The 25,152-nt window shown below is 37.5% G+C and overlaps 2 protein-coding genes across 4 annotated transcripts; one reads left to right on the forward strand and one right to left on the reverse strand.

Annotated features, from left to right (window-relative positions):
• Positions 1–4,323, forward strand: LOC103989511 (phosphatidylinositol 4-phosphate 5-kinase 6-like). The gene is made up of 8 exons (XM_065194112.1): positions 1–1,434; positions 1,652–1,816; positions 1,924–2,089; positions 2,190–2,306; positions 2,409–2,602; positions 2,707–2,813; positions 2,903–2,984; positions 3,982–4,323. The coding sequence occupies exons 1-8, from the start codon at positions 125–127 to the stop codon at positions 4,268–4,270; spliced, it is 2,430 nt and encodes an 809-aa protein (XP_065050184.1). The 5' UTR covers positions 1–124; the 3' UTR covers positions 4,271–4,323.
• Positions 4,324–4,891: 568 nt separating this feature from the next.
• On the reverse strand, positions 4,892–23,505 carry LOC135622202 (probable inactive ATP-dependent zinc metalloprotease FTSHI 4, chloroplastic). Of its 3 annotated transcripts, none has more exons than XM_065123939.1 (17): positions 23,174–23,504; positions 22,722–22,977; positions 21,252–21,627; positions 20,536–20,794; positions 19,226–19,357; positions 17,776–17,850; positions 17,591–17,716; positions 17,382–17,491; positions 17,225–17,303; positions 16,970–17,107; positions 16,588–16,699; positions 12,407–12,570; positions 12,192–12,297; positions 11,979–12,055; positions 6,474–6,617; positions 6,204–6,389; positions 4,892–5,374 (listed from the first exon to the last, which is right to left on the reverse strand). In XM_065123939.1, the coding sequence occupies exons 1-16, from the start codon at positions 23,435–23,437 to the stop codon at positions 6,246–6,248; spliced, it is 2,562 nt and encodes an 853-aa protein (XP_064980011.1). In that variant the 5' UTR covers positions 23,438–23,504; the 3' UTR covers positions 4,892–5,374; positions 6,204–6,245. The 3 variants fall into 3 exon arrangements, with proteins under 3 accessions (XP_064980011.1, XP_064979942.1, XP_064980080.1); XM_065123870.1 differs by having other exon boundaries at positions 4,892–5,411; XM_065124008.1 differs by lacking the exon at positions 4,892–5,374 and adding an exon at positions 5,449–5,468 and having other exon boundaries at positions 23,174–23,505.
• Between the last annotated feature and the right edge of the window lie 1,647 nt (positions 23,506–25,152).

Raw genomic sequence — 25,152 nt, forward strand, 5'->3', positions numbered from 1 at the left:
CGTTGGGTGGAGATGTGAGTGGGCGATCGACGTGAGTTCGGCAATGGCTGTGGGATTGGTGGTGACGCTGAGTCAATAGCATCGAAGAGGAGGAGAGGAGAGAGACGCACGAGGGCGGAATAGAATGTACAAAGCGCAGCAGCAGAAGCAGCACGACGCCAAGGCGTGGGAATCGACCGTCCGAAAAGCACAGCAGCAGCAGCAGCCCGGCAGTCGCCGCCGCGTCTGCCCGCTCGGGCCAATGTCCGTCGCCCCGTCCGAAGACGACTCCGGCGCCACCTCTCCACGCGGAGAAGGCGACGACGACGATTCGGCAGAGGCGGAGGAGGAGGGGGAGGTCTACCACGCGGAGCATGTCTTCCCCAGCGGCGACTTCTATACCGGACATTGGATCGCTGGCATCCCCCACGGCACCGGGAAGTACCTGTGGACGGATGGGTGCATGTACGAGGGCGAGTGGCGGTATGGGAAGACCACCGGCCGCGGGAAGTTTTCGTGGCCCTCCGGCGCCACCTACGAGGGCGATTTCAAGGCCGGGTTCATGGACGGCTTCGGTACCTACACCGGCGCCTCCGGCGAAACCTACTGGGGGAGCTGGTCCATGAACCTGAAACACGGCCACGGCAAGAAGTCCTACGCCAACGGCGACTACTACGACGGCGAGTGGCGCTCTGGCATGCAGGACGGCCACGGCCGCTACGTCTGGCGCAGCGGAACCGAGTACGTCGGACAGTGGCGCGCCGGGCTCATCCATGGCAGAGGAGCCCTCATCTGGGCTAACGGCAATCGCTACGACGGTGATTGGGACAACGGAAATCCCAGGGGCAACGGTAGCTTCCGGTGGGCTGATGGCGGCCTCTACGTCGGGGAATGGTCTAACGAGAATGCCACCATCCAACACAAGGGGGTGTACTACCCATCGCCGACCGCCACCTCCCCCACTGCCCGAGACCCACAGGAAGAGTTTGTGGCCGACCTTAAAGAATGCAAGATCTCACTGGGGGAAACCATATCGGTGCTTCCCTCCCAGAAGACCCTCAATTGGTCCGGCATTGAGCCGCGGCGGTCCTCCACGGCCTCTGAATCTGCCGCCACGGACCGCGCCAGAAGGCGGGCCTCCGTCGACGGTGCCGCTTTGCTGCGCAGAAGGCCCAACGGCAGGACACTCACCGTGATCGGGACCAATGACAATGTGGGACTAGAAAAGGGGCTGGATGGGATCTACACCTGGGAGTCCCATGGAGATATTCCTTCTGACATGGTCGAGAGGCGTTCCATGGTTGAGAAGCAGGATGCGGCAGAGGCAAAGGTGCCGATGAACCCACCACGCATGCGTTGGCGGCCTCCGAGAGCCATGAAGAAGAAGCAAGGAGAAACCATCATGAAAGGGCACAAGAATTATGACCTTATGCTCAATCTCCAGCTCGGGATAAGGTAATGTTTTCCTGCGTAGCTATATGTAGTCTTTGGCCGAAGATTGTGTATATGAAGGCATTGTCATGTGCTTGCAATTCTCCATCAATGAAGCTTAGTAAAGTGGAAACACTAATTCATTTCTTAGATAATCCACTAAAAGACAGCGGTTTGATGTAGATTGTGTTCTTATCCTTGTTTTCCAGAGTTCACCAATCTAAAGTTTGCTGTGGTACAGACATGCTGTTGGAAAACAAGGTCCTTCTCAGAGTGAGCTGAAATCATCTGCCTTTGACCCCAAAGAAAAAGTGTGGACAAAGTTTCCTCCTGAAGGCTCGAAGCATACACCTCCACATCAATCCTGTGAATTCAGATGGAAAGATTACTGTCCATTGGTGTTCAGGTAAGTCCATGACTCTACTCTGTTACATTTTAGTTATCACCTTTGAAGTTTGTATTCTTAAACTAGAGCAGACTTGATGATACATGATACTTAAATTGAATGTTCAGGACACTTTGCAGGCTGTTCAAAGTTGATGCAGCTGACTATATGATGTCTCTTTGTGGCAATGATGCCCTTCGGGAGCTGTCTTCGCCTGGTAAGAGTGGAAGTTTCTTTTACCTGACCAATGATGACAGATATATGATAAAGACAATGAAGAAGTCTGAAGTAAAGGTAATCATCTTTTCCTATCCGAATCATCCTTCCTATTTGAAACGGTAATCCTTTTCCTAGTTTCCGCATCTATCTTACCACATAACATCTTGTTCGACAGGTCCTTTTGCGGATGCTTCAAGCATATTATAACCATGTCAGGAAATTTGAGAACAGTTTGGTAACCAAGTTTTTTGGTCTTCATTGTGTGAAGTTAACTGGAGCTTCACAGAAGAAGGTCAGAATGCAGATCTCAATGAACGTTCGTAATTTTGGATGGAGTATTTTTTTTTTTTACATAACTTATCAGGTTTTGCTTTTTCTTGTCACAATTGATCAGGTCCGCTTTGTTATAATGGAAAATTTGTTCTGCTCTGAGTATGTTATTCACCGGCGGTTTGACCTGAAAGGATCTTCTCATGGTCGTATGACCAGTAAGCCAGAGTCAGAGATTGACGAAACCACTACCTTAAAGGATCTTGATCTTAACTTCATATTTCGGCTACAACGATCTTGGTTTCAGGAGTTCCAAAGGTATTGTTATCGATTTTGTCCAGTTTTATGGCAGTTCTGTTTTCTGAACCTAGATATTCTATGCTTCTTATATAGAATGAGATATATATATGTGCTTTCTACAGGCAAGTTGACAAGGATTGTGAGTTTCTCGAGCAGGAGAGGATCATGGATTATAGTCTTTTAGTGGGAGTCCATTTTAGAAGTTCCAGAGAGATGCTTCCACCTGAAGGTTCATTTTAATGTCTGAAATGGCATCAAAATATTTATTCAAGCTTCCCTGACTGTGCATTTTCTAAGTTGCTCATGTTTTGGTCAAAGGTGGTGACGATGATAGCAAAAGAGAAGCAACAATGCAGCTTTCAAGAGTCAACAAGGATGATTTGAATTCTGATTCGAATAGGTACAACCATTATGGATTAGTTTCTATGTTTTTCTTTGTTTCTTGTCTGCTTAGATGTATTATTACTCAGTACCAAACTATTAGAGGACCTTTTGACAGCCAAATCAAACAATGCAAGGCATCTTGCATGCTTCTTCTATATAAATTCATTCCCTTGATGTTCTAACATGTGAGAGAGTGTCATAATTAGATTTTCATATGACTTTGCTATGTTTCTCTCGCGAGATCTATATTTCTCTTTGTTACATGTCCTATTTAATGTATCATAATTATTCAGTACCAAACTATTAGGGGATCTTTTGACAACCAAATCAAATAATGCAATGCCTCATGCATGCTTCTTCTATATGTGTCTCATTCGCCCTATGTGTGACAGAATGTTGCTTGTGCTCTTTAGATTATTTTTCTAACATCAAACTATTAGAGGATTTGTTGATGACCAAATCAAATCATGCAAGGCATCATGCATGCTTCTTCTACATATTTCATTCTCTTGATGTTTACCAAGTGACAAATGAAATGAGTACCTTCTCATACGAGTTTGTGTGTTTCTTTTGCTACAATTAAACAATAAATTGCTACACTTGTTGAGGACAAAATCAAATCATGCATACTTCTTGTACATATTTCATTCTCTTGATGTTTAACATGAGACAAATGGTATCATTACCTTCTCATATGACTTTGCATGTTTCTTTTGCTATATATTAACAGTAAATTTCTACATTTGTACTGTCTGAAATAACCGATATATTTATCACAAGTATGAATTTATTGATATGCACATATGCTTAGTCAATGATGTTATTGTAGAAAAAGAAACAAAAATGTTGTTTTTTTTTTTTGTATCCTTTAGGATCTCATATCCTTCATCTCATCGAATAGTTTGTGCCGTCATCTCCCAAAATACATTTCAGCATCCATCTATCTATCTTTCTCTGCACAACATCATCAAGATTAGCCCTTGAGCTTTTGTTCCTTCTGTTTGATGCTGTAGGACGGGAAAGATCAGACTAGGCGTCAACATGCCAGCTAGAGCTGAACTGACAGTTAGGAAGAGCGATGGCGATTCCCAGCTCGTCGGAGAACCCACCGGAGAGTTCTACGATATAGTCTTGATTTTTGGCATCATAGACATATTGCAAGACTACGATATCAGCAAAAAGCTTGAGCATGCCTACAAGTCTTTCCAGTTTGATCCATCCTCGATATCAGCTGTAGATCCGAAACAGTACTCGAGACGCTTCCGTGATTTCATATACAGAGCTTTCACAGAGGCAACCTAAAGCAAAATTCTGAGCCGCAGCAAACAAGAAGAGTTCCAGGTTGAGCGACTTGGACTCACGAGAACACACAAGAAATCCGGCACGGCAGCAACCGGGTGCGTAGCTCTCGGCACGGCACGCTGATGCTTCATTTCGGCGAGGTACGGCTCCCAGATGGTGCTGCTTCAGCCATCACTGAGCCTCAAAGCAAGTAAATGTGAATAGAGAGCTTCATGTGATTTGTTTACACAGGTAGTGCTAATATCTTAATTTGAAAGGATAGAGAATTGTAACAACAAGCATGCAAACCGATCTAATGTTGTAAATTATTTCCATGAGAGTAACATGTACCAAATGTGGGGCTGTGCTTTGAGGTGCTGCTACAGGAAATCGGTGGATACTACTGTCCAGTGTTCGAGAACAAGAACACTTCAGATTGTGTGTTGTGTGTAAAGCATATATGGAGATGTGACAAGACACCCAAAACAAGCGTTATCAGATGTGGAGTTCTCTATATGCTAAATATACTGGCCACGCAAAAGCGATGATCGTCTGTTTCACTACCTGCAAATGCCATTTAGATTTTATGTAGGAAACAAACATAAATCAGGTGTTCGGAATCAATAAAACTTGGATCACGAGTTAAATGCCAAACGTGATTTCTGTAATGATGTTTACAAAGCTAACAGATCAGTCAGTGACATTTCGATACAAAAACATGAGACCTCGGGCACTTTTTCCTGACTGTTCCACAAAATATAATGTATTGTTCGATAAATGGTGATGATGGAACAACATATCTCACTTTTTCTCATATGTTTAGCATATAAATCCTGACCCACTGGACCAAACATGCCCTCGTTTGTGAAGAACAGAATAAGGTAGTGAGGACTGGAACAACATATCTCACTTTTGTCAGATGTTTGGCATATAAATCCTGACTCACTGGAGCAAACATGCACTTGTTTGTAGAGAGCAACATAAGGTAGATGACACAGCCAGAAACCTCCATGAATGCACTCTTCATTTAGAATTTATGCAACACAACCGCACACATCCGAGCCTGGCCGGAGTTTAGAGCAAAAGTGCGAACTTATCATGAGCAAAACTGCTTCACCTGGACACCTGCCACGGACGTGTGTGTGATTCGTCAGATGTTTAACTGCACAATAAGATTGAGCCACTAATATCATATTAAGGTGATTCATCAGATGTTTAACTGCACAATAAGATTGAGCCACTTAATATTAAAGCTAGGTACTGCACTCTACTTGATGATTTAGGAGCATGGCAAGAACTGCATCTAGAAAAGAGTTCAACTTAAAAGAATTGGAAACCTATGATTCTTGTTTAAATTGGATTTCAGGCCTAAAATTGGTAAAGTTTTCAAAGAAATTAATCCAAATAAATTTTCTTGTCTATAAAACTCTTGAAACTAGCACATCTTCTGTTACATTTTTATATATTTGTTTATCTATTTTTACCAAAGAAAAAACATGCACCTCCGTATGAACAAGTGAAAAGAAAATCCATACATAATCCTTTTAACAATAATTACAAGGCATCAATTCAATGACTTGGTTTTCCCAGTCCTGAAATACATCTATTAATAATATTATGAATGGATTAGCTCAAACTTATGAATGTAATAGGAGAAAAAACTTCCACATCTTATAAATACCTAACTAAACTTCAGAAACAATCAAGACTTGGACGTTGATATGATGATATTTTTTTTTCCATTAAGTTTGATCACACCTGTTGTGGAAAAACATTAGACATTTACAAGAAAGAACCTAAACATAAGGTTTTCTTTTTCTCTCAAGGCATAAAACCTGAATAGAATTCAACAAGTCCAGCATGAAATTGCAACTAAGTTCCAAGGCAAGAACACATCTTCATGTTGTCTTCTTGCTAATCATGAAATATTCTATTAAATCAAATTTATACTCACAAGGGGGGACGGGAATCATATAAGGATAAAGTGTATTTAGTCTCAAAGGAAGTGGTCAGCCAGCAAAAGCTGTGGTCTTTCTGTGTCTTCTTCAATCTGCCTAGAGACTTCATTCTTGATGTCCTTTATTTTGTTATCCCAAATGTCATCAATCAACTTCCATGCTTGGTCACTGATGATTTGTGTCTGTACAGAAAGAAAACAATTAGCTACAACATGAAGGATCACTTTTAATTCAGATGATAGTTATCATTATGTACAATGACATACCTCCAAAGGCCTGGGTGCACCAAATGTGGAAAACCCAACATATCCTGGTGCAAAGGTAACCCTCCCCGGAAGAGAGACACCATGATTTCCCCATCTTCCAGCATAAATAAGTGCTCCATACTCATCAACTGGATGAACAGGAGGCTGCAACCAGGACCAAACAAATACAAGAAAAAGCAGCAAGTTTAGTTCCACATTGAACATTGATAGAATCTCAATCTTACTTTGCAAGGACAAACTAGCATAGAAGATACACAAACATAGAAACAGAGCAAGATTGTTGTGCCTCATGATGCACACCATCTCACATTCTGCAGAATAAACAGATTGACTTGTACAAATCCAATCTAAGACTTACACTGCCCTACTTCCTATAATCCTTTCTCTCTCCTAACTTCAGTAAAACGCTTGTTAAATACAGGTTTCTTTCTTCATTCACAACCCTCTTTTTCTGATCATTTTCATCAATGAAAATCTCGTTTATATCATCATATAATCTAAGACCTACTTATACACCATATAAGATCCCAAATTATGTTATTATATGATGATTCTTGTGTGGCCTTACTCCTTGGTAATTTCTTTTACATTTTGCTTTTAATATTCTCTAACCAATCCTATAAATGTTATTTTTAAACCAGGGGTTTAAATAGGTGCTCAGGCGCTCGAGTGAGGCAAGGCGAGGCCCAAGCGCCTCAGATTAGCCAAGCGATGCACTTTAGTGAAGCACTACCTAGGCACTCGTCTGAAACCAAGCGCCGAGTACCTCAGGCGAGTGCCCGATTGAGACTATGCAACCAAACCAGACTAGTAAGTTTGGTTCGGGTAGCTAGTTTGTTCAATTGAACCAACTCAACTACATAGTATTACTATAGTTGCAAAACCCACCCCCCACCCCCTTTCGTGACCCCGAGCCTTAAACCATAACATAGTCTCTGCCTTCACCGTCGACATTTCCTCTACCACTAGCTCTCCGCCGACGCATAGGACCGCCACTGCTTCTATGTGTAGCTCCTTCCACCATCGAGGGAGAGGACCGTAGCTTACTCCGCCACCAACGGACAAATCTAAAGCTTCCGCCGCCCACGACGTCGTCGTCCCCAGCTTTAACTACCGACGTCTGAAGCTTTCTCCATTGTTGCTGCTGTCGTCTGTAGGTTCCTTCGCCGCCACTGCTACTGTCGTCCGAAGCTTCCTTTGTCGTCATTGCCATCGTCCGAAAGTTCCACTATCACCGCCGCTCTCTCCTTCCCCAATTTCCACCGTTGGTGACTCTTTTCTCCCCTCTAACTATTGTTAACAATAGATTAAATATCGTTAACAATAGATTGTTAACAATTGTTATCATATAATAGTCCCTATTTAGATTTTAGCACTACTAATATATATTTATTTAGAACTATTATTAGGGTTTGAGGATTAATGACAAGTGTACAAAGCAATTCAAAAGATTCATAAAAAAAAATTCAAGGATCCTAACTTGAAAATACAATTATTAAAGGATTCTAAAGATCCTAATGCAATTACTTGCATTTTCTATGATAAGATTACTAGAGATGGTATTTTTCATATAAAACAGCATAAGTAGGAAACTTCAAGAATGCATCAACATGCAAAAAGTGTCCACCTGATGTAAAAGAAGAGTTATTAGCTTATATGACGGAAAAAAGATGCAAAGGAATGAATCTTATGAGATTTTACCCAAGGATAATGTTGAACATATTAGAGATGATGATGAAGAAGATTATTCAAAAAGTATCAATCCAATTGGAAAAAGAGTATATGACAAAAAAAGAAAAGAAGTCATACTGGTTAAGAAGAGTAAAAAGGAACCGAGGGACTTATATATGTATCAAAGATCACAGAAGCAACAGGGGCAAAGCAGAAACAAAATTAAGACAAACAAATAATAAGTGATGCTTGTGATAAAAAAATAAGGGGAAGAACGATTCAACACATTACTCGCTTCTTCTATCAGGCTGGCCTTCTTCTTAGTACTTGTCATTTAAACAGTTTTAAAGGGATGATTAAAGTTATTGAAAGATATGGTGAGAGATAAAAACCTTCTAGTTATTATGAGTTACGAGTTTCATTATTGAAAAAAGAGTTGATTATACAAATGACTTATTAAAGCATCACAAAGAATCATGTGTAAAACATGGTTGCTTTATTATGTCAGATGCTTGGATCGACAGGAGACATAGAAGTATAATTAATTTTATGACCAATTGTTCTTTAGGAACCATGTTTGTGAAGTCAATAGATGCATCATTTTTTATGAAATTAGGAGAAAATATATATAAATTGCTTAATAAATTAGTGGAAGAAATTGGTGAACAAAATATCGTCCAAGTCATAACCAGCAATGGAAACAACAATGTGTTAGTTGGTAAGATTTATCTTTTAAATTTTTTAATCCGTTATTTACTTTATCTCAAATTTGAATGGAAAAATTATGTGACTCCTAAGTCTTAAGAATTTTATTTTGTCTTAGGTAAATTACTTGGAGTAAAAAGACAACACTTATATTAGATTCCATGTGCGGCACATTGCATTGATTTAATATTGGAGGATATTGAGAAGATTCTTGACATTAAAAAAACTTTAAACAGGGCAATCTTTGTTGTTGGATTTCTCTATAATCATATTGGGATTTTGAATATAATGACACAATTCACAGGCAACAAGGAATTGGTGAGATATAGTGTCACATGATTTGCTACTTCCTTGACATTACAAAGCATGCATCATTAAAAACATAACATGAGAAACATGTTTACCTCGAAGAAATGGATGACAAGCAAACAAGCAAAACAAGCAAAAGACAAAAGGGCCGATGATATTATCTTAATGTCGTCTTTTTGAAATCGTACAGTTTATATATTAAAGGTAATGAGGTCTCTTGTTTGAGTCCTTCGGTTGGCAGATAATAAAAAAATATATATAATAGAATATATTTATAAGGCTAAGGATAGAACAAAGAAGATGATTCAAAAGTTCTTTGATGAAAATGAAAAAAAATATTAAAAAATATTTGTAATTATTGGCGAAATATGAAATTGTTAACTTCACCAGTCATTACATGCAGCAAAATATTATTTGAATCCAAAATTCTTTTATAAGAACACCTCCATTGAGTTTAATATAGAAGTTGTAAATGAGTTATATAAGTGCATTGCAATATTGGTTCCAAGCCTTGATGTGCAAGATAAGTCACACGTGAATTATTTTTATATAAGAATGTTGATGGTCTTTTTGGAATTCCAATGACAGTTCAATTTAGAACAACTATATCCCCAAGTATTTATAAATTTATATAGTTAATTTCATGTATAATATGTTATTGTTAATAATAAAATAAATTTTACGGCTGAATAGTCGAGTCTCTTTAGAAATTCCACTCCAAACTTGTAACAATTGGTTATCAAAATTCTTAATTTGACTTATAGTCCTACGGGTTGTGAGCGAAACTGAAATGTCTTTGAGCATATAAGGATCATAAATTATTTTTATTTTGATTAATCTATCCTTTTTTAAATAGATGTACCAATCAAACAAAAAGACTAAGGGTATTATTAATTAAATAATCAAGTAGGATCATTAATGAGATTATATGGTTAAAATTTTAGTCCATATCTACAATAAGTTGGATTGAACGTTGAATTAGATAATTTTTTATCCAATGACCAACCTAGTAAGGATATCACCCTCCTAATTGGATATTTTACTATCCAAGAAGTAAATCCCAAAGGTGAATGAGAGAAAAAAATAAGATGAATAAACTACTGTTAAGCTACAGAGATATTCAAGTCTCAATGCTCCTCTAAAGACCTACAACCACTCACATATATATATGTATGTATATACATATATATTGTTATAATTATTTTTTTGGAATAAAACAAATGGTCTTGGATTTTGTTAGTTCTTAGGACAAACATCTACCCTTATACTGATTTGCTTAGCTTCCAAACAGTTATCTAAATGACACCCTTTGAGGCATTCCATGGAAGGTGTAGGCGTAGCTCCCCTATATGTTGGAATGATGTTGGTGAGTTGAGATTGCCGAGCCTAGTCTTTATTTAGAATTCTGCCAAGAACAAGAAAATCATGGGGTAATGCAATTTGGGTTCAATGATAAATTGGGCCATTCGAAATATTGGAGAGTCATAGATGTGGCTTATAGATTGGCACTACCCCCCTTGCTATCTGGTGTTCATGATGCGTTTGACATTTTAGTGTTGAAAGTATGTTAATGAGATGGCAAGTTGAGTTTTAAAAGATTTGCCCTATGAAGAGATTTCTAGTCAGGTGATAGATCATGAAACGCTAAGGTTCATGGGAATAATTATTCTGAATATGAAGCTACCAAGAAACTCGAGAAGCATATTCCTGATAACTATGAAGAATTTTTATACCCTTGGATAACTACAATCTCAATCAACTTCAAACTATCAAATAACGCATCAAATGAACCAAGACACTGGTTTTTGGGAATCTACCAGACCGGCACAGCATACAACAACTATAACAAGCCATATTGTCCCAACTATTTGGAGTCAGCCTTGTGGATCTTTTGTTGTCATCAATTTAGAACAATATCCTTAGTTAAATTACGAGCATTTAATATTATCAATAGTTTCTAATGAATATTTTGGTCTTCCTATAATAAATACTCCTATTTGTTTCAATTTCAGAATGTAGGTGTATCTTTGAAATACAGGAACAAATTTAAAAATACATTTATTAACATCCACAGCAAGACACATTAGAGGCAGGAACCACAAAGAAGCAGCTTCTTGACGCTGGAGATGAACTGATATCTTAAATACAGCTAAAAATTCAATCCGAAGTTTCTTTACTTCAACAAGGACTAATAAATGTCATGTGACTCACTTCACAAGGTGCACATGTCAGTGATTTAGATCATTCTAGTGCAGATGTATGCTGCTGCAAGACCAAGGAAAGGAGAAGATTACAGTACATGCATAACAATCAACTCAGTAGGAAAGACATCATTAAAGTAATATAATCAATGTAAAGCAAAATATGATCTCAAAAGGTTCCACAGAGCTGATTATTTGTTACTTTAGTCTTCTGGTTTGCATTAAAATGTGAATATCTTAAGCATTTATATATACTCATGTTCTTTGTTGCAACACTCGTTTCATGATAAGGTCACGATATTTTAGAAGAGTAACAAGGGATGCACACGTGCCATGCTCCTCCCCTTAAATATTTGTTTCATGTAGTGTCATTTTACACACTAATGTGCTTTTTGGGTTCCTGGCTTTGCACTATCCACCTGTAAATGCATTACTCTTTTGATGTAATCAGTGACTCGTCAAGAAACCATTGAACTGAGGAGTAAAGCATATGACTAAAAGTGAAAGGTAACATGTGAGCAATATCGACCATATATAAAAGGTTATGTCGCAAGTAGTTGAATATCAAAGCCAAATATCAAGCAACAAAGAAAATAATGGACGCAAATGATATACATACTTGAGGAATCCGTGGTGCTTTTCGATAAATGTCCCATATCTCCTTCGCCTTGATCTCTCCTTTCTCAAGCAAAACATCTAACACAGCATAAATGACATGATATCACTGTCCAATATACCAGGCCAATTTTTTTGTTGCCCTGTTTATATGACTAGCCCTTCAAGCAAATTGATTGAGGTATATGTAGTCAGAATAAGTAATAGATCAATATACCTGTAATTGTCTCAACTGCCGAACGATATTCTCTCAGAACAGATGAGCACTTCTCAACAGAAAAACGCATGTATTCATGCCTGAGCGCCTCCAGTTTTGCTGCAAGCTGCATCCAAAACATTTGCAGCTGGTTACCAAGGAGGATAAAAGAGATGCCATTTACTGAACCTAATCTTGCATATATGAGAACAATGATGTTGAATTTATCTATGTACATGAAGCACAAGATCACTTTGGTTTCTGTAATACGCTTTTCCAAATGCAGTCATCCCTGTTTGGAGAATTAAACGCTCTGCACTAGTCGATGCTTCAGAAGTAGCCTTTGCAGAAATCCAGCACAAATTATCTATTCCAAATATCTCCTCTTCAATAACTCTAGCTATGGATTTAAGAAACCAAGAAAGAAAAAGGATAAGGTTCTGTTTTCAAGCAAAAAAATTATTAAGGAGCACAAGGAGAAATCATTAGAGACAAGATATGTAAATCGACATATGTAAGATATATAACATTTTCATGAAAATTGATGGAAGAGTTAGTCATCATTCCATTTAATAATTAGGTGAATGCATGAACTATTATTAAAAGAAATGAGGGGGTTAAAATTGAAAAAAACTTCTAATTACAAGTAATCCTAAAAGGTGATGAACTAGTTGGCAGAATTACAGATCATGTGAATTGTTGGGCAGTACATGGAGTGCCATAAAAAAGGAGCAATTTCTTTGGTCGCCAAGAAGGGGCATTTTTGATTGGAAGTAAGTCTGACCTAAACAATGTTCAATATAAATATTTGGAACAAATCCTGTCAAACTAAGACCAACAGCTGATACCAAAGAACAAATATCAGTGGGTCAAAAGGTATGAATCTCCTTATAATATATGCTCAGAAACAATACTGAAGAGATCTCTCCACTCTCTCGAGAAGATTATGTTCAGATTAATAATGTATGTTCTATCCACCAAAGAAATTAAGCAATGCCGGAACCTTTTATTTCAGAGTACCATTTTCCATGCCAATCAACAGGGAAATATTAATTCAGTCAGTATTCCAGTGAAGTCTAACTTCAACAAAAGAAGCATCATCTATTCGCTACCATTGATTGTGCAAGCAGACAACAAAATAGTTCATGCATTAAAAAATTAAATGAGCTTAGTTTGGTAAAACAAGTGATTGTTATTCAATCACTAAACAAGGAGCTCAGTTTAGACCTAATCAGAACAGCAGGAGGCCCCATGACGAATGAGTTCGAGGCCCCTGTCACTGACAAATTGAATTCAGTGGTGGAGAATTTGGAATGACTATATTATGTTACAAACAGTAAAAAGGGCTTACTAAATCCATCCTTGACAGAAGAAACTTTCATTGGATCAGCGAAAATCGAACTACCAAGCTCTTTAACTCCAAAAATTAGACCATTGTTTTACAACACAAGGACACGTCCAAATTACTCACAGGACTAATTTATTTCTGACCATTGTTCCACCTCAGAAAAACCATAACCTGAACTATTGGTGTTACTTTTCACATATTGTGATGGCTGTTATTCATGCTATGGTAACGTGAAGAGTTGTCCCTCCATTGGATTTCATTTAATCCTTTGGCTTCATGTATAAATGCTATGCTTGATTTTGAGCAATTAACTAAAACAAAACCCCAGTTAATCATCCAGCCATGACACCTTTCAACAAGACTCCAAGTCTAAAAGGCCGTCCTGACATTCTAAAGAAACTAATTCATGATCATAGAAATCATGAAAGCTATCTGATAATCACAGAGGAATAGTAACAAACACTTAATCTAGATTCTATTGCAGTAATCAAGATGCTAACTAAAATTACACTTGACTACTGACTGCATCAGTATTTTCTCTGTTTATTCTACCTTTTTTTTTTGACAAAAGGTAAGTAGTAAAAGTGGGATTTGAACCACGGCCTTATGATGAACCATCAAAATCTTTACCAGCTAAGCTAGTTGGCACCTTCTAAAGAGTTATTACTTTTTTTTTCTAAAGGATAAATGGCAAAAGCAGGATTCAAGCCTAGAACCCTGCGATGATTTATCAAAGTCTCCACCACTCGCTAAAAATATATCAAATGAGGTTTCAAACCCTTTGTTGTGATGATCGTTGCCTCAACCTTCCTTTGGAGAATTAGCAACTCAGGTCTTGTCCCAGTAGTCATTGACTAGGCAGATGACAACTGAGGTCATGCCACCTCAAACTTGCAATAGCTCTGAAAGAGCTGGAGAGACATGATCTCGTTTAATTCTACCCTTTTGGCAGTATATCTGCTGTTTGTATATTGACAATAGTTTGAATATTTGATTAGTATCTTTATCGATCAGAGTGACCTAGAATATTAACAAGTATCCGCCAGAACAATAATGACAAAGACGATCCCAAATCATCTTACCTACGAATCTAAATCTACGCTGCAAAAGATAGCCCTTAATGCAGCTTAGCAAAGGTAACTACATGTATCATCCATCTTCATTTGGACTTCAATATCATTTAAAGCATGGCAGCACGCAAAAAACATGAGAGAGAGAGAGAGAGAGAGAGAGGGATGGGTGGAGAAACCTCAATCCTGATACTCAACAAAATTCAGAAGCTTCATCTATCAATTCCATGTCATTCCTTACCAGCTCACCCTATTAGACCATAAATAGTAAAATCTAAAACATGTCCTTTCCAATATCTAGAGATCGCAAATTTTACATTTCTGCAATTGAATAGCTTAGGCCTTGACTAGCATGAAAAAATGCGGTCAACAGATCAAGAACAGCACTATCCACGATAACCTTACCAAAAACTTCCAAAGAAAAGGTGGAATAACTTTTATCAAAATGTGATTAACTCCTTCCAGTATTATTGCTATTAGCATTTTCTTGTGGTATCTTTAACAACATTCAATGTTTATCATGTGAAGCATGGTTCGTCATACCATGGTATATCGCCTATTATGGGCAGCACATATCAGTCCGACAAGGGACCGATACATGGACCACCCTATGCCGGGTGGTATATACTAAGAGGCTCTGTATCGCAATCCGACTATTATCGACAGACAACTCAGACTTGGCCCCTTTCTAACGGTAAAATCCATTTGAAAGGGTTTTTAAACCCTTTCCTCCCCCCTCTTTCACCTTCTTTCACTCTCTCAAACTCTTATACTCTCTCAACTTCTTTGTCACTCACTTCTTTCGCTCATTCTCACATTTGTACTCTCTTAAAACTTCACAAAGCTATGATGTGTGGATTGGATTAAGCTAGTTAGGGAGGATTAACATCTAAATGAGAGGAAGAACTCTCTGATCGAAGGTCTGTAGACGCTTTCTCAATTGAATTCAGCAACCCGCTCAGTCCAAAGACATGGCAGTGATATGGACAGTAATGCCTTAAATGACGATGAAAATGACGTCGAGAAGTCAATGGTCCCGTCTACACAGCTTGAGGGTGATGCATGGACCGAGTAGTATTTTATGCATGCCACCCAAAATTTATATCATAGAGCTTGACGTGCTAGTTGGTCATTCTTCTCCGAGCAACAGTATGGTGATAATTGATCATTCTTCTCCGAGCAGCAGTACGGTGATCAATATTATGATACGAAACAACAAATCAGTGGTGAAAGTAAAAGTTTCGACAATCTCCATGTTTTGCACCAATACATGCCATAATCATACTTTTCTCAGGAGCCACCTCTGGCACATGCGGTTCACGACAATTAGACTACAACCATCATCATATTAATGCACCAATAACATACAGTGTATCATTATACTATGTTGTGGGATTAATATTAGTATTAGATCTGACAAACATATCAAATTAATATACAAATACATAAGATCGAGAACCCCGATCCACCGCCCATGGAGTCCTATCGTTCTTTTTGATGGTAGAACTAGATATATCCAACAATCAATTACTTAATTTATTTGAATCTTAAAATTTAAATTGTTTAACAAATAATCTAACAATTCAAATTATTTCTTTATAGATAATTCAATATTAACGAAAGGATAGTCCAAAACGTACCACAAAGCTACTCCTCAAGGTTCGAAAAAGATATGTGCCACTATTATTTCCTAATTTAGATTATTTTTGATAAAATTATACTAAATTTATATTTATTTCAAACTTAAAAACTCTAATCTAACTTTTTCCTATTTCTCAAAAAATTTTAGAGCTATTTTCGACTATTTTTCATGTCATTGGTACACCCCACCGTACCGACACATGGTACATTGGTACAAAGTGGTACGTACTGTACCATCAGCCAAGACACCGATTCGGACCGGTAAGACGAACCTTGATGTGAAGCGTAATAAAATAAAGATAATAAATTAAAGATAACTTGCTTAAACAAGTAGTAAAAAATACAAAATGGTACTTACGTGCACAAGCTCGCACAATAGAGTTTACATAATCAGATTTCCTCAAGAAAGGTTTTCCTGAAACCTTAGTGTAACGCATATTTGGCTTACTACGAATGGAACGGATATCAGTCTGCAAAAGTAGAATTTTGTTTATATGAATCACAAGTGGCATCCACACCACAAAATAAGAAAACCACCAATCCTATGCCCACGTAGGCATATGGCAGGCGATTGGAGAGGCAAGGAGGTAGCACTGGACCCACTGGTTGGTGCTGCAGCAGCCTCTCCAACCACCTGTCATTGTGCTTTGTGCTGGTATGTTAAGACAGGAAACAACTAAAAATGGCATTTGTTTTTTAAGATAAAGTAGTAAGCAGCTTGAACCTTTCTTTCTACAAACCTCTACAAATGGACAGTGAGAATCTGGATAAAAACATGCAAGAACAGCAACAGCTGCTTCTCTATATGCTAACCGAAGCTTTAATTCCTCCGGCATTTCCTCACTGTCTTCTTGACCCGTCTGAAAGGTACCTTTTTGCTGAGAAATTTACACAAGTTAGGATGTTACCGTGTATGACGGTGCTGGATTGACTCAACTAATCCCACAAGCCACAATCATTGTTTTCTAAGTACTCTGACAGATGGGACAACCAACCCTCTCTAAAGCCTCCAATAGCTCTTCTCTTCCAATGTAGTCTTGATCTTTTCTTGCAGTTAAAATTCCAGCTTCATTCCTGTCCATCAACAGAAGTTTGTCAGGTGTCCCCAGACAGGTGGACATATAAATTTACAAAGCTCTAGAAAGTAATTACAGTATATTTTGCAACTCTGCTCCAGTAAAATCTTCTGTAAGTTCAGCAACTTCCTGTAGGAGAACATTTTTTTCCATTTCTGATCTGAAATATTTATTTCTAGCATGCACCTGTTGTAGCATAAATACAAAGGTTATCCACCAACAATCCCCCAGACATAGTTCTAAACAAACCAAATTCCAAAAAGTGAAATAGAACCATTCTGGTACCTGCAATATGGCCAGTCGTCCGTCTTTAGTAGGCAAGCCAACCCTTATAATCTTGTCAAAGCGACCCTTTCTCAGAAGGGCTGGATCCAAGATATCCAAGCGATTGGTTGCACCTATAACTAAAATCTGCAGCAGTTGATTAGAGCAATGTCTGCTAAGGGCAAGATTTATAAAAGTTAACAAACCTGTGATGTCGATTCCTTAAATCCATCCATCTCAGTCAAAATCTGAAGCAAACCCTGCTCCCTCTCAGCACCACCCTGTAAGAAGCTTGTTCTTGTGTTACTAATTGTCGTAAACAAGAAGTCATGGAAAAGTGAGTGGATCTCACTGTCTTTCTCTCGAAAAGAAGTTATTGAAGCAGAAACTACGAAAAAAAAAAGGAAGAAAACAAACAACCATGGTATAACATATTACACATGGATATACCTAAACCATGTAAGGAACTTTCAAATATTAAAAGAAATATGGAAAAAATACAACGAGAGCATTATCATTACGTATTAGTGATGGCACCGCTAAAAGTTACTGAACTGGTGATTCTTCTACGATACCTGATGGGAGGAACTTGTTCATTCCATCTTGTTTATGGGACTCGGGTTTTTTATAACACTGTTTCTTCATGACAAGTTAGACAAAATTATCTGAACTTCACATTAACCTTCTTTAGTATAATCATCTGAATTTTACATTAACCTTCTTTAGTATATACAAAACTAGGTACTACTTGTTACTTATCTTCAAGAACCTGGTTATATGTTTTACTGTCAAGTATAAGGTAGGGCATCCTTCCAAACGAATAATCCCTGCTATGGAAAGTGATACAGCTCATTTATACATGGGTGGTGGCAAATTTAGGTCAGTTATGAGGCTTATTGTGTTGCCAGGATTTATGTGGTGAAAAGAAGAAAGAGAAGAATGGGAAAATCTGCAAAGTATTTCTTTATTCTGAGCATAATATGAACAAGTTTATTAGCTGTTGCCACAATAGCATTGGTTAACATGAACTTCAAATTTATGATTATCAACACAAACATAAGCCTTCCTCTATGAGTTTGACAGAAACAGAAGCTCAAGCCAAAATGAATGACTTCTCTCCTAATTGTAATCAACAAATGGCATTCCTTAACTATTAGTTACTCATAGGCATAAAGGAAATCTATCATAAGCACGTCTTCAAAGCTTCCTCCTGAATGCCTATGTAACCATTACTCACTACAGAGTAAATTGCCAAAATTATTTATTTATTCTGCTCTAATTTGGATTAAACTTATCCTAAATACATTAACAACTTCTATTGTTTGTATCAGTTCTCCTAAAGCACAAGTTCTTATAAAATTATCATTGATAAGCAAACAATAAACAAAATTACTTTCTAAACTTGTACAGCAACACAATAGGTATTTTAATATTTGTTATAAACAGATTTCTTCCAATAAAAAATACTGCAACCCAAAAAAAGTAAATGTCAAGTTAAACCATGACTATTGCAGTGTAAAAACCATGTTAGATAGAGCAAAATTTGAATAAATACATATCCATACTCATGTACCAGCATTCTAACAAAAAATAAGACAAGCCATGATGCAGTCAGTACATGCAGGCAAGAATAGTCAAATTTTGAACAGATCTCACCCCACCAATATCCGGCCCACCACGTTTACTGCCAATTGCGTCGATCTCATCAATAAATATTATTGATGGAGCATATGATCTAGCACTAGAAAATAGATCTTTTACACGGGCTGCGGCAACACCTACAAACATCTGCCAGAGAAGATATAAATGAATGCTTGTTGAGCTTAACTTGGAACATATATACCAAGCAAACAGTAATCTGTAGTACTTAATGCATATGCAGAATCATTATAAAATGGATGGGAACTTTCTTTGAATGCAGCTTATGTAAATCATTTAACACATGAAATAACACATGTGAGTGCATAAGTTATGCACATTGTACCATGCACAGGATAGATGCTACAAAGTACAAACCATGTCAATATTGACAATCACACATTGAACATATTGAGAATTTATCTGTTTTGACATCTTATGTCAAAATGACATACACATGTCCCATGATATACAACCAAGCAGATCTTATCTTGTACAAGAAAAAAATAAACTTCAAAATACATAGATAACAAATCTAGCTGCATGGTAATTTTTCTCCCATTATCATATATTTTCAACTAAAAAATAATCAATTAATGTGAGGAAGTTCAGCCAAATAGAAACATAATGAACAGAAGCAATTTACGAAGAGTTTAAGTGGTCAAGCTGCACAAGAAGTAGGAAACTAGTTTCTCATGTTAATGTGATTTACCAAGACCCAAAATTTGAACAGTATCTTCGCAAAATATTCATTAATTTACCACTTTCCATGAGAGATGCAGATCTCTAACATCTGAAAGAAAAGCAAACCAAAAGTAGATGACAAATACTGTTAACTGATCTCAACAACAATTTTTTTTCTTTTTTTATTACAAAGGTTACATGGATTTGAGCATCTACCATTAGCATGCACAAGAAAAAGATATAAAAAAATAAATCATAAATCCTAGCCGAGAAAATAAATAGTAGAAGAAGGGGAAAAGAGATCACCAACATGCTTCATAAAATCACTGCAAGATCAAGATGTCAACATGATATAATATTTTCAATTTAATTTCACAAGAAGTAAAAAAAAGCTAAATTTAGTTTGCTTCAGTAGCCAAAGAAATTTTTTTTCATCTCTTGCAACCACACCATTAAGATGAAAGAACTATAGCAATTACAATGGAGTAAAGTTTCAAGGTGGTAAGACACCCACGCAGAGAGAAGGGAACAAAAAGGTGTCACATAATACAACATTTGAGTAGCAAAATGGTGGCAATTTGTCAAGGACATAGATTTTCATTTTGTTTATATGCAAACCATAAAGTAAAGAAATGAAGTTTTACCTCAACAAAATCAGTGCCATTTGCTGCAAAGAAGGGAAGTCCTGCTTCACCTGCAATAGCTTTAGCCAGCAGTGTTTTTCCTGTTCCAGGTGGTCCATGAAGAAGCACACCTTTAGGACAATAGATACCCTTATCTTGAAATTCTTTATCATTTTTGAGGATTCGGACAATTTCTTGCAATTCCAGCTTTATATACTCCTGGCCCGCAAAATCATCAAATGTGACACCTGTAGTCTCTTCTGCAGATATGAATTTTGCACTGGGCAAATGGAAGTAAGCACATAAATAACTATTAGAGATTCTATATTTCTCTAAATAGAATTTTTCACTTCAGCTAGAATACCTAGAAAGAGACAGATGGCCCAAAATGGCACACTAAATCAAGAAATATTGATTATCTGTGACACTCGTAGCAAAGACCTCGTGGACACAAAATACCCATTGACTTAGTTCCTTATATTCCAAAATTACTGCATCTAAACATTATATGAAGGAAAAAGCTGACCAGACAGTTTTACGTAAATCTTTTTTGAGCAATAATAAAAGTGAAATGATCCAAAGACATCAATCATCAACAAAACATAATGTTCATGTTAATTTTACACACGAAATAATTTTCTTCTGAAAAATAAAAAATAAAACTGTGAATCCCTTTTTATTAAGCTGTCAAATGCCTATTGATAAAAAATTCATTAGCATATGATTTGTTTACTCACCGACTTTTGCCCAAAGATCCTAGCGTATCACTCTTAAGGGGCTTCCTTACTTTCTTCATAGGTGGACCCAAGTCACATGGAATTAACTTGGCGTAAATTGGTCTCATCACACTATCAACCCATAGGTAAATAGCAATTGAAAGAGCCAAACGCATAGACCACACAACAGCAGTTGCAATGGTACCATAGACCTCAGCAGATACAGAATCCACATTTATAACATCAACGTTTACAAGTTGCTGGTGCAATTTACTCCAAACATCATTCCACCCATCAACTGGCATTTGGTCAACAATATGGCGGCGATACACAATTTCTCTATTTGAGTTTTCCTTTCTTTCCCCTCTCCTTCCATCTCTGTAATATGGCAAGATTACTGCAGACAACAATACACTAATTGAAAATACAAAAAACAGCACATAGAAATTAACGAATGTAAAACTTAATGAGGTAAACATGTCCTTGAGCTACCTTTTCTGAAAAGCAAAATACTCATTGCTGCAAGGTAACAAAAATCAACATCATATACATAGACTTGACTGAATGATAATGGATAACTTTATAGATTGACCAATAATCTGGCTATATAATGAAATGATTATAAAAGTCAGTGTGCTCCAAAAAAGGTGGCTTCACTCTAAATTTTAATGTCGGGACACGTAACATGACAATTAACATATAAGTCAATGAATGGTTAATTGCAAAAAGAACATGCTGAACGGCACCATGGAATGACATTTTGCCCAGACTAGTATGAAACAGGCAGTACATACCGTTCTGCACATGAATTGGTACGCGGACCGCCTCCATGTTGGGGATCTGGTCCAACCCATTAAAATTGTAAAAAAAATGGTTTTCCCTACAACTAGGGTTCGCGAACGCAAGTGCTCTTCTCCATGTGCACGGAGTGCAGCATACCTCCCTGCCGCTGTCGTTTGCTGCTGCTACCTCCTGTTGCTCACTGCATGCTGTCGGCCATGGGTAGGGTTCCTCCTCCCTCCTCCCTCCTCCCTCCTCCCTCCTCCTTCACCGCTTCCTCTTCTTCCTACTTCTTCCTCTTCCTCCATTGCTTTCTCTTCTTCCTTCCTCTTCCTACAAATCACTAGTATATGCCAAAGTATAGTGTGTTGGCACACCAGTACCGACCAGTATGTATCAATCCGACCAGGGAATGGTAGAGTTGTCTTAATGATTTTGTAATCATCAATGTGCAACGTATATCATGCAAAAGTGGTTGAGTATCAGTTCACCATATATACCTTAAAAGAAACCAAAAAATATATGATTTTCAATTGACCATAACTTCCAATAATTAGCACTATGACAATGAAGAAAGAGAACAAAATACTTGTGTTGATGAAGCTACTGTTATTCCAGTAAATACTTGGAACAATGAACCAGAGAACAAGACTAGCAACTTCAAAAACAAATGAAAATGCTTGGAACAAAGAAAAGAGATGGATCACATACCGGAGATGGTCTGGCCAAAATTTGAGTACTCCATGAACTGGACATTGTTCGAATTGAGTAGATTCCAGAATTCACTAAAATCAATTCTATGAGAGTTCTCTGGATCCCATTCAGTTCCCTTCAATTTTCCCTGAAAAGTCAGCAATGCTCTACTCCAGCAGGAAGCCATGACAAGCTGCCTCTCCAATTGCAGATTTGCTTTATTCTCAAACTTTTCCAATTTATCAATACGATGCTGCTCCAAACCCTTCAACTTCTGAAAACCCATTCAGAATGTTCCAAGCATGAGGACATATCATTGTCACAAAAATGCTGCCAGTAGGTAAAAGTGAATCTCACAGGTTGGTAAGAATCGAACTTACCATTTCACCGTTCACATTCAGACCCGAAAGAAAATGCAAAAATAAACCATAGACTGATCATGAGACTTTCGCATCAAAACAGAACCACACCTCGAAAAGCCGCTGTGACTCCAGATCCTCTTGCGTCACTGCTGATTCCTCAGCCGCTGCTTCACCATCACCGCCAAGAGAGGTGTTCGATTCCAAGCTCCGAACTCTGAAACGGGCGTTCTCGAGCGGAACGGAAACAGAGAGGCGATTTTTAAATCGTTGGCACCAGAGATTGGTTCTTAGCGAGCGGAACGAAGGAACGAAAAGAGGAGAGGGACTCGAGAGGCGGGAGGCAGCGGGCGAAATCGGATAATGAGAAGCCATCGCCGGCTTATCCCCTCCGCTCTGCAAAGCGAGGGTGGGTCGGCGATTCGAGGGGTTTATCCATCGAGGAGATCGTAATAGAAGGGAAGCACAAAAAGGGTCGGATGCTGTTTAAATTGGATCCGAAACCGGTTTTAGACTTCTGAGTGAGTTTCCACTTCTGCTATGGGCCGGCCCGCTATGAAGGAGAAGTATCACACGATATGAGTCCACGTACCCCTTTTTCTCTTGTTATGGAAGATTTTTTTCATTTCTTTTATGAGTTAAGACTTTTGTTTTACGTGCATCAGCCATCAATGTGATGTGAGATCATGTGTCAAATTATTAGGAATATGATTTTGGACTAACAATTTTAGCAAGTCAACTTCTTTATTAGCCTCATATTACCTGAATAGTGAGACGGGATCCCATATCATCTATATTCTTAAGGGATGCTTCGTTGTCATATTCAATCGAGTCATGATGTTTTTTGGTTGAATGTGGTCGAATCATTATTAAGAGACACTTTTTGGCTAATCTGATCATGTCAACATCATGAGATGCTTTCTTATCATTTTGAATTCTATGATTTCTAGCTTATGTAATCGATATTATAACTGACATGATCACATTGATTTTCCTTAAGTGTGCTACTCTCGTTGCAATACTTAATTAAATTTCATCTCGCAATGATTAACTAGCATGCATGGTCCAATCATAGAATCCCATATTGGCCTTCAATCGAGTCATTAGAGATTTGAGGAGATTACCCAACATTAACCTATAAATAGACATTACCTAGAGATTGAATATAAAAGAGAGATTACATTCTATTCTGATCTTTCGCCAATCATTATTTGATCATTTATAATAATCCTATGAAGGACAAGAAGAAAGAAGTATATGAGTCTAATTCTCCTTGTAGATCAGTATCGTTGCTTCCTTCGAATCAAACGATGAAAATATATTACAAATGGTATATATCATCATACATTTAATTTATTATTATTTGATTTCAAATTATGATATTAGATATGATAAAGAATATAAAATTAATTAATTATCCTTCACCACGCTAATGTCATATCAAGCCAAACACTCTCTTGTCCTTAAATGTAGAAGCCTAAAAGGTAGCTCGGGTCAGTTATCGAGTTATCGAGCTACATTCTATGTAGAATATCCATATAAATACTCTCAAAAGATCAATATGTAATTTGGGTCGATTACGAATCAGCTCCCCGTAGAATATTCATAGGAATATTTATGGAATACTAAAAGTTAGTTCGAGTTGGTGATGAATCGGCTCCCCTATGAGATATTCATAGGAATATTCCTAAAAGACTATAAGACAATTCATGACAGTTACGAATTGTCTTCTCTATATGATCTTTATAAGATATTCTCCAAATTAGTATAAAAACACATCCTTAGCTCTATATTAAAGGAAGGAAAAAGAAAAATGTAAATGAGTACTAATTTAAATATTATAGGGACCAACTCAGGGACCTCCTCCCCTCCACCTCGATCATACGGATGAAACAACGATATTATTGCCATTTGAATTTTTTTATATCTTACTAATTAATGGGTCAAGTGAGAAAATATTATATTATGTATTATTATTTAATTAGATAAAGTATATTACAGTTCTAATTAGATTTTAATTAGGGTTATCGACTAATAGAAAAAAAGTCCAATTATAATAAAATTCTTTATTTAAGATGATCTTAATGGAA

The sequence above is a fragment of the Musa acuminata genome, chromosome BXJ1-1 (assembly GCF_036884655.1).
Source record: "Musa acuminata AAA Group cultivar baxijiao chromosome BXJ1-1, Cavendish_Baxijiao_AAA, whole genome shotgun sequence".
Lineage (NCBI taxonomy): Eukaryota > Viridiplantae > Streptophyta > Magnoliopsida > Zingiberales > Musaceae > Musa > Musa acuminata.

What these genes read in the sequence shown, in the direction of transcription:
- LOC103989511 (XM_065194112.1), top strand. Translation starts at nt 125, where the DNA reads ATGTACAAAGCGCAGCAGCAGAAGCAGCACGACGCCAAGGCGTGGGAA. An exon ending in CTGGAGCTTCACAGAAGAAG is followed by an intron (nt 2,307 to 2,408) that starts GTCAGAATGCAG and finishes ACAATTGATCAG; the next exon opens with GTCCGCTTTGTTATAATGGA. An exon ending in TGGTTTCAGGAGTTCCAAAG is followed by an intron (nt 2,603 to 2,706) that starts GTATTGTTATCG and finishes TGCTTTCTACAG; the next exon opens with GCAAGTTGACAAGGATTGTG.
- LOC135622202 (XM_065123939.1), bottom strand. Translation starts at nt 23,437, where the DNA reads ATGGCTTCTCATTATCCGATTTCGCCCGCTGCCTCCCGCCTCTCGAGT. An exon ending in ATGGCACTGATTTTGTTGAG is followed by an intron (nt 19,358 to 20,535) that starts GTAAAACTTCAT and finishes CTTCTCTGGCAG; the next exon opens with ATGTTTGTAGGTGTTGCCGC. An exon ending in TTAAGGAATCGACATCACAG is followed by an intron (nt 17,717 to 17,775) that starts GTTTGTTAACTT and finishes CAACTGCTGCAG; the next exon opens with ATTTTAGTTATAGGTGCAAC.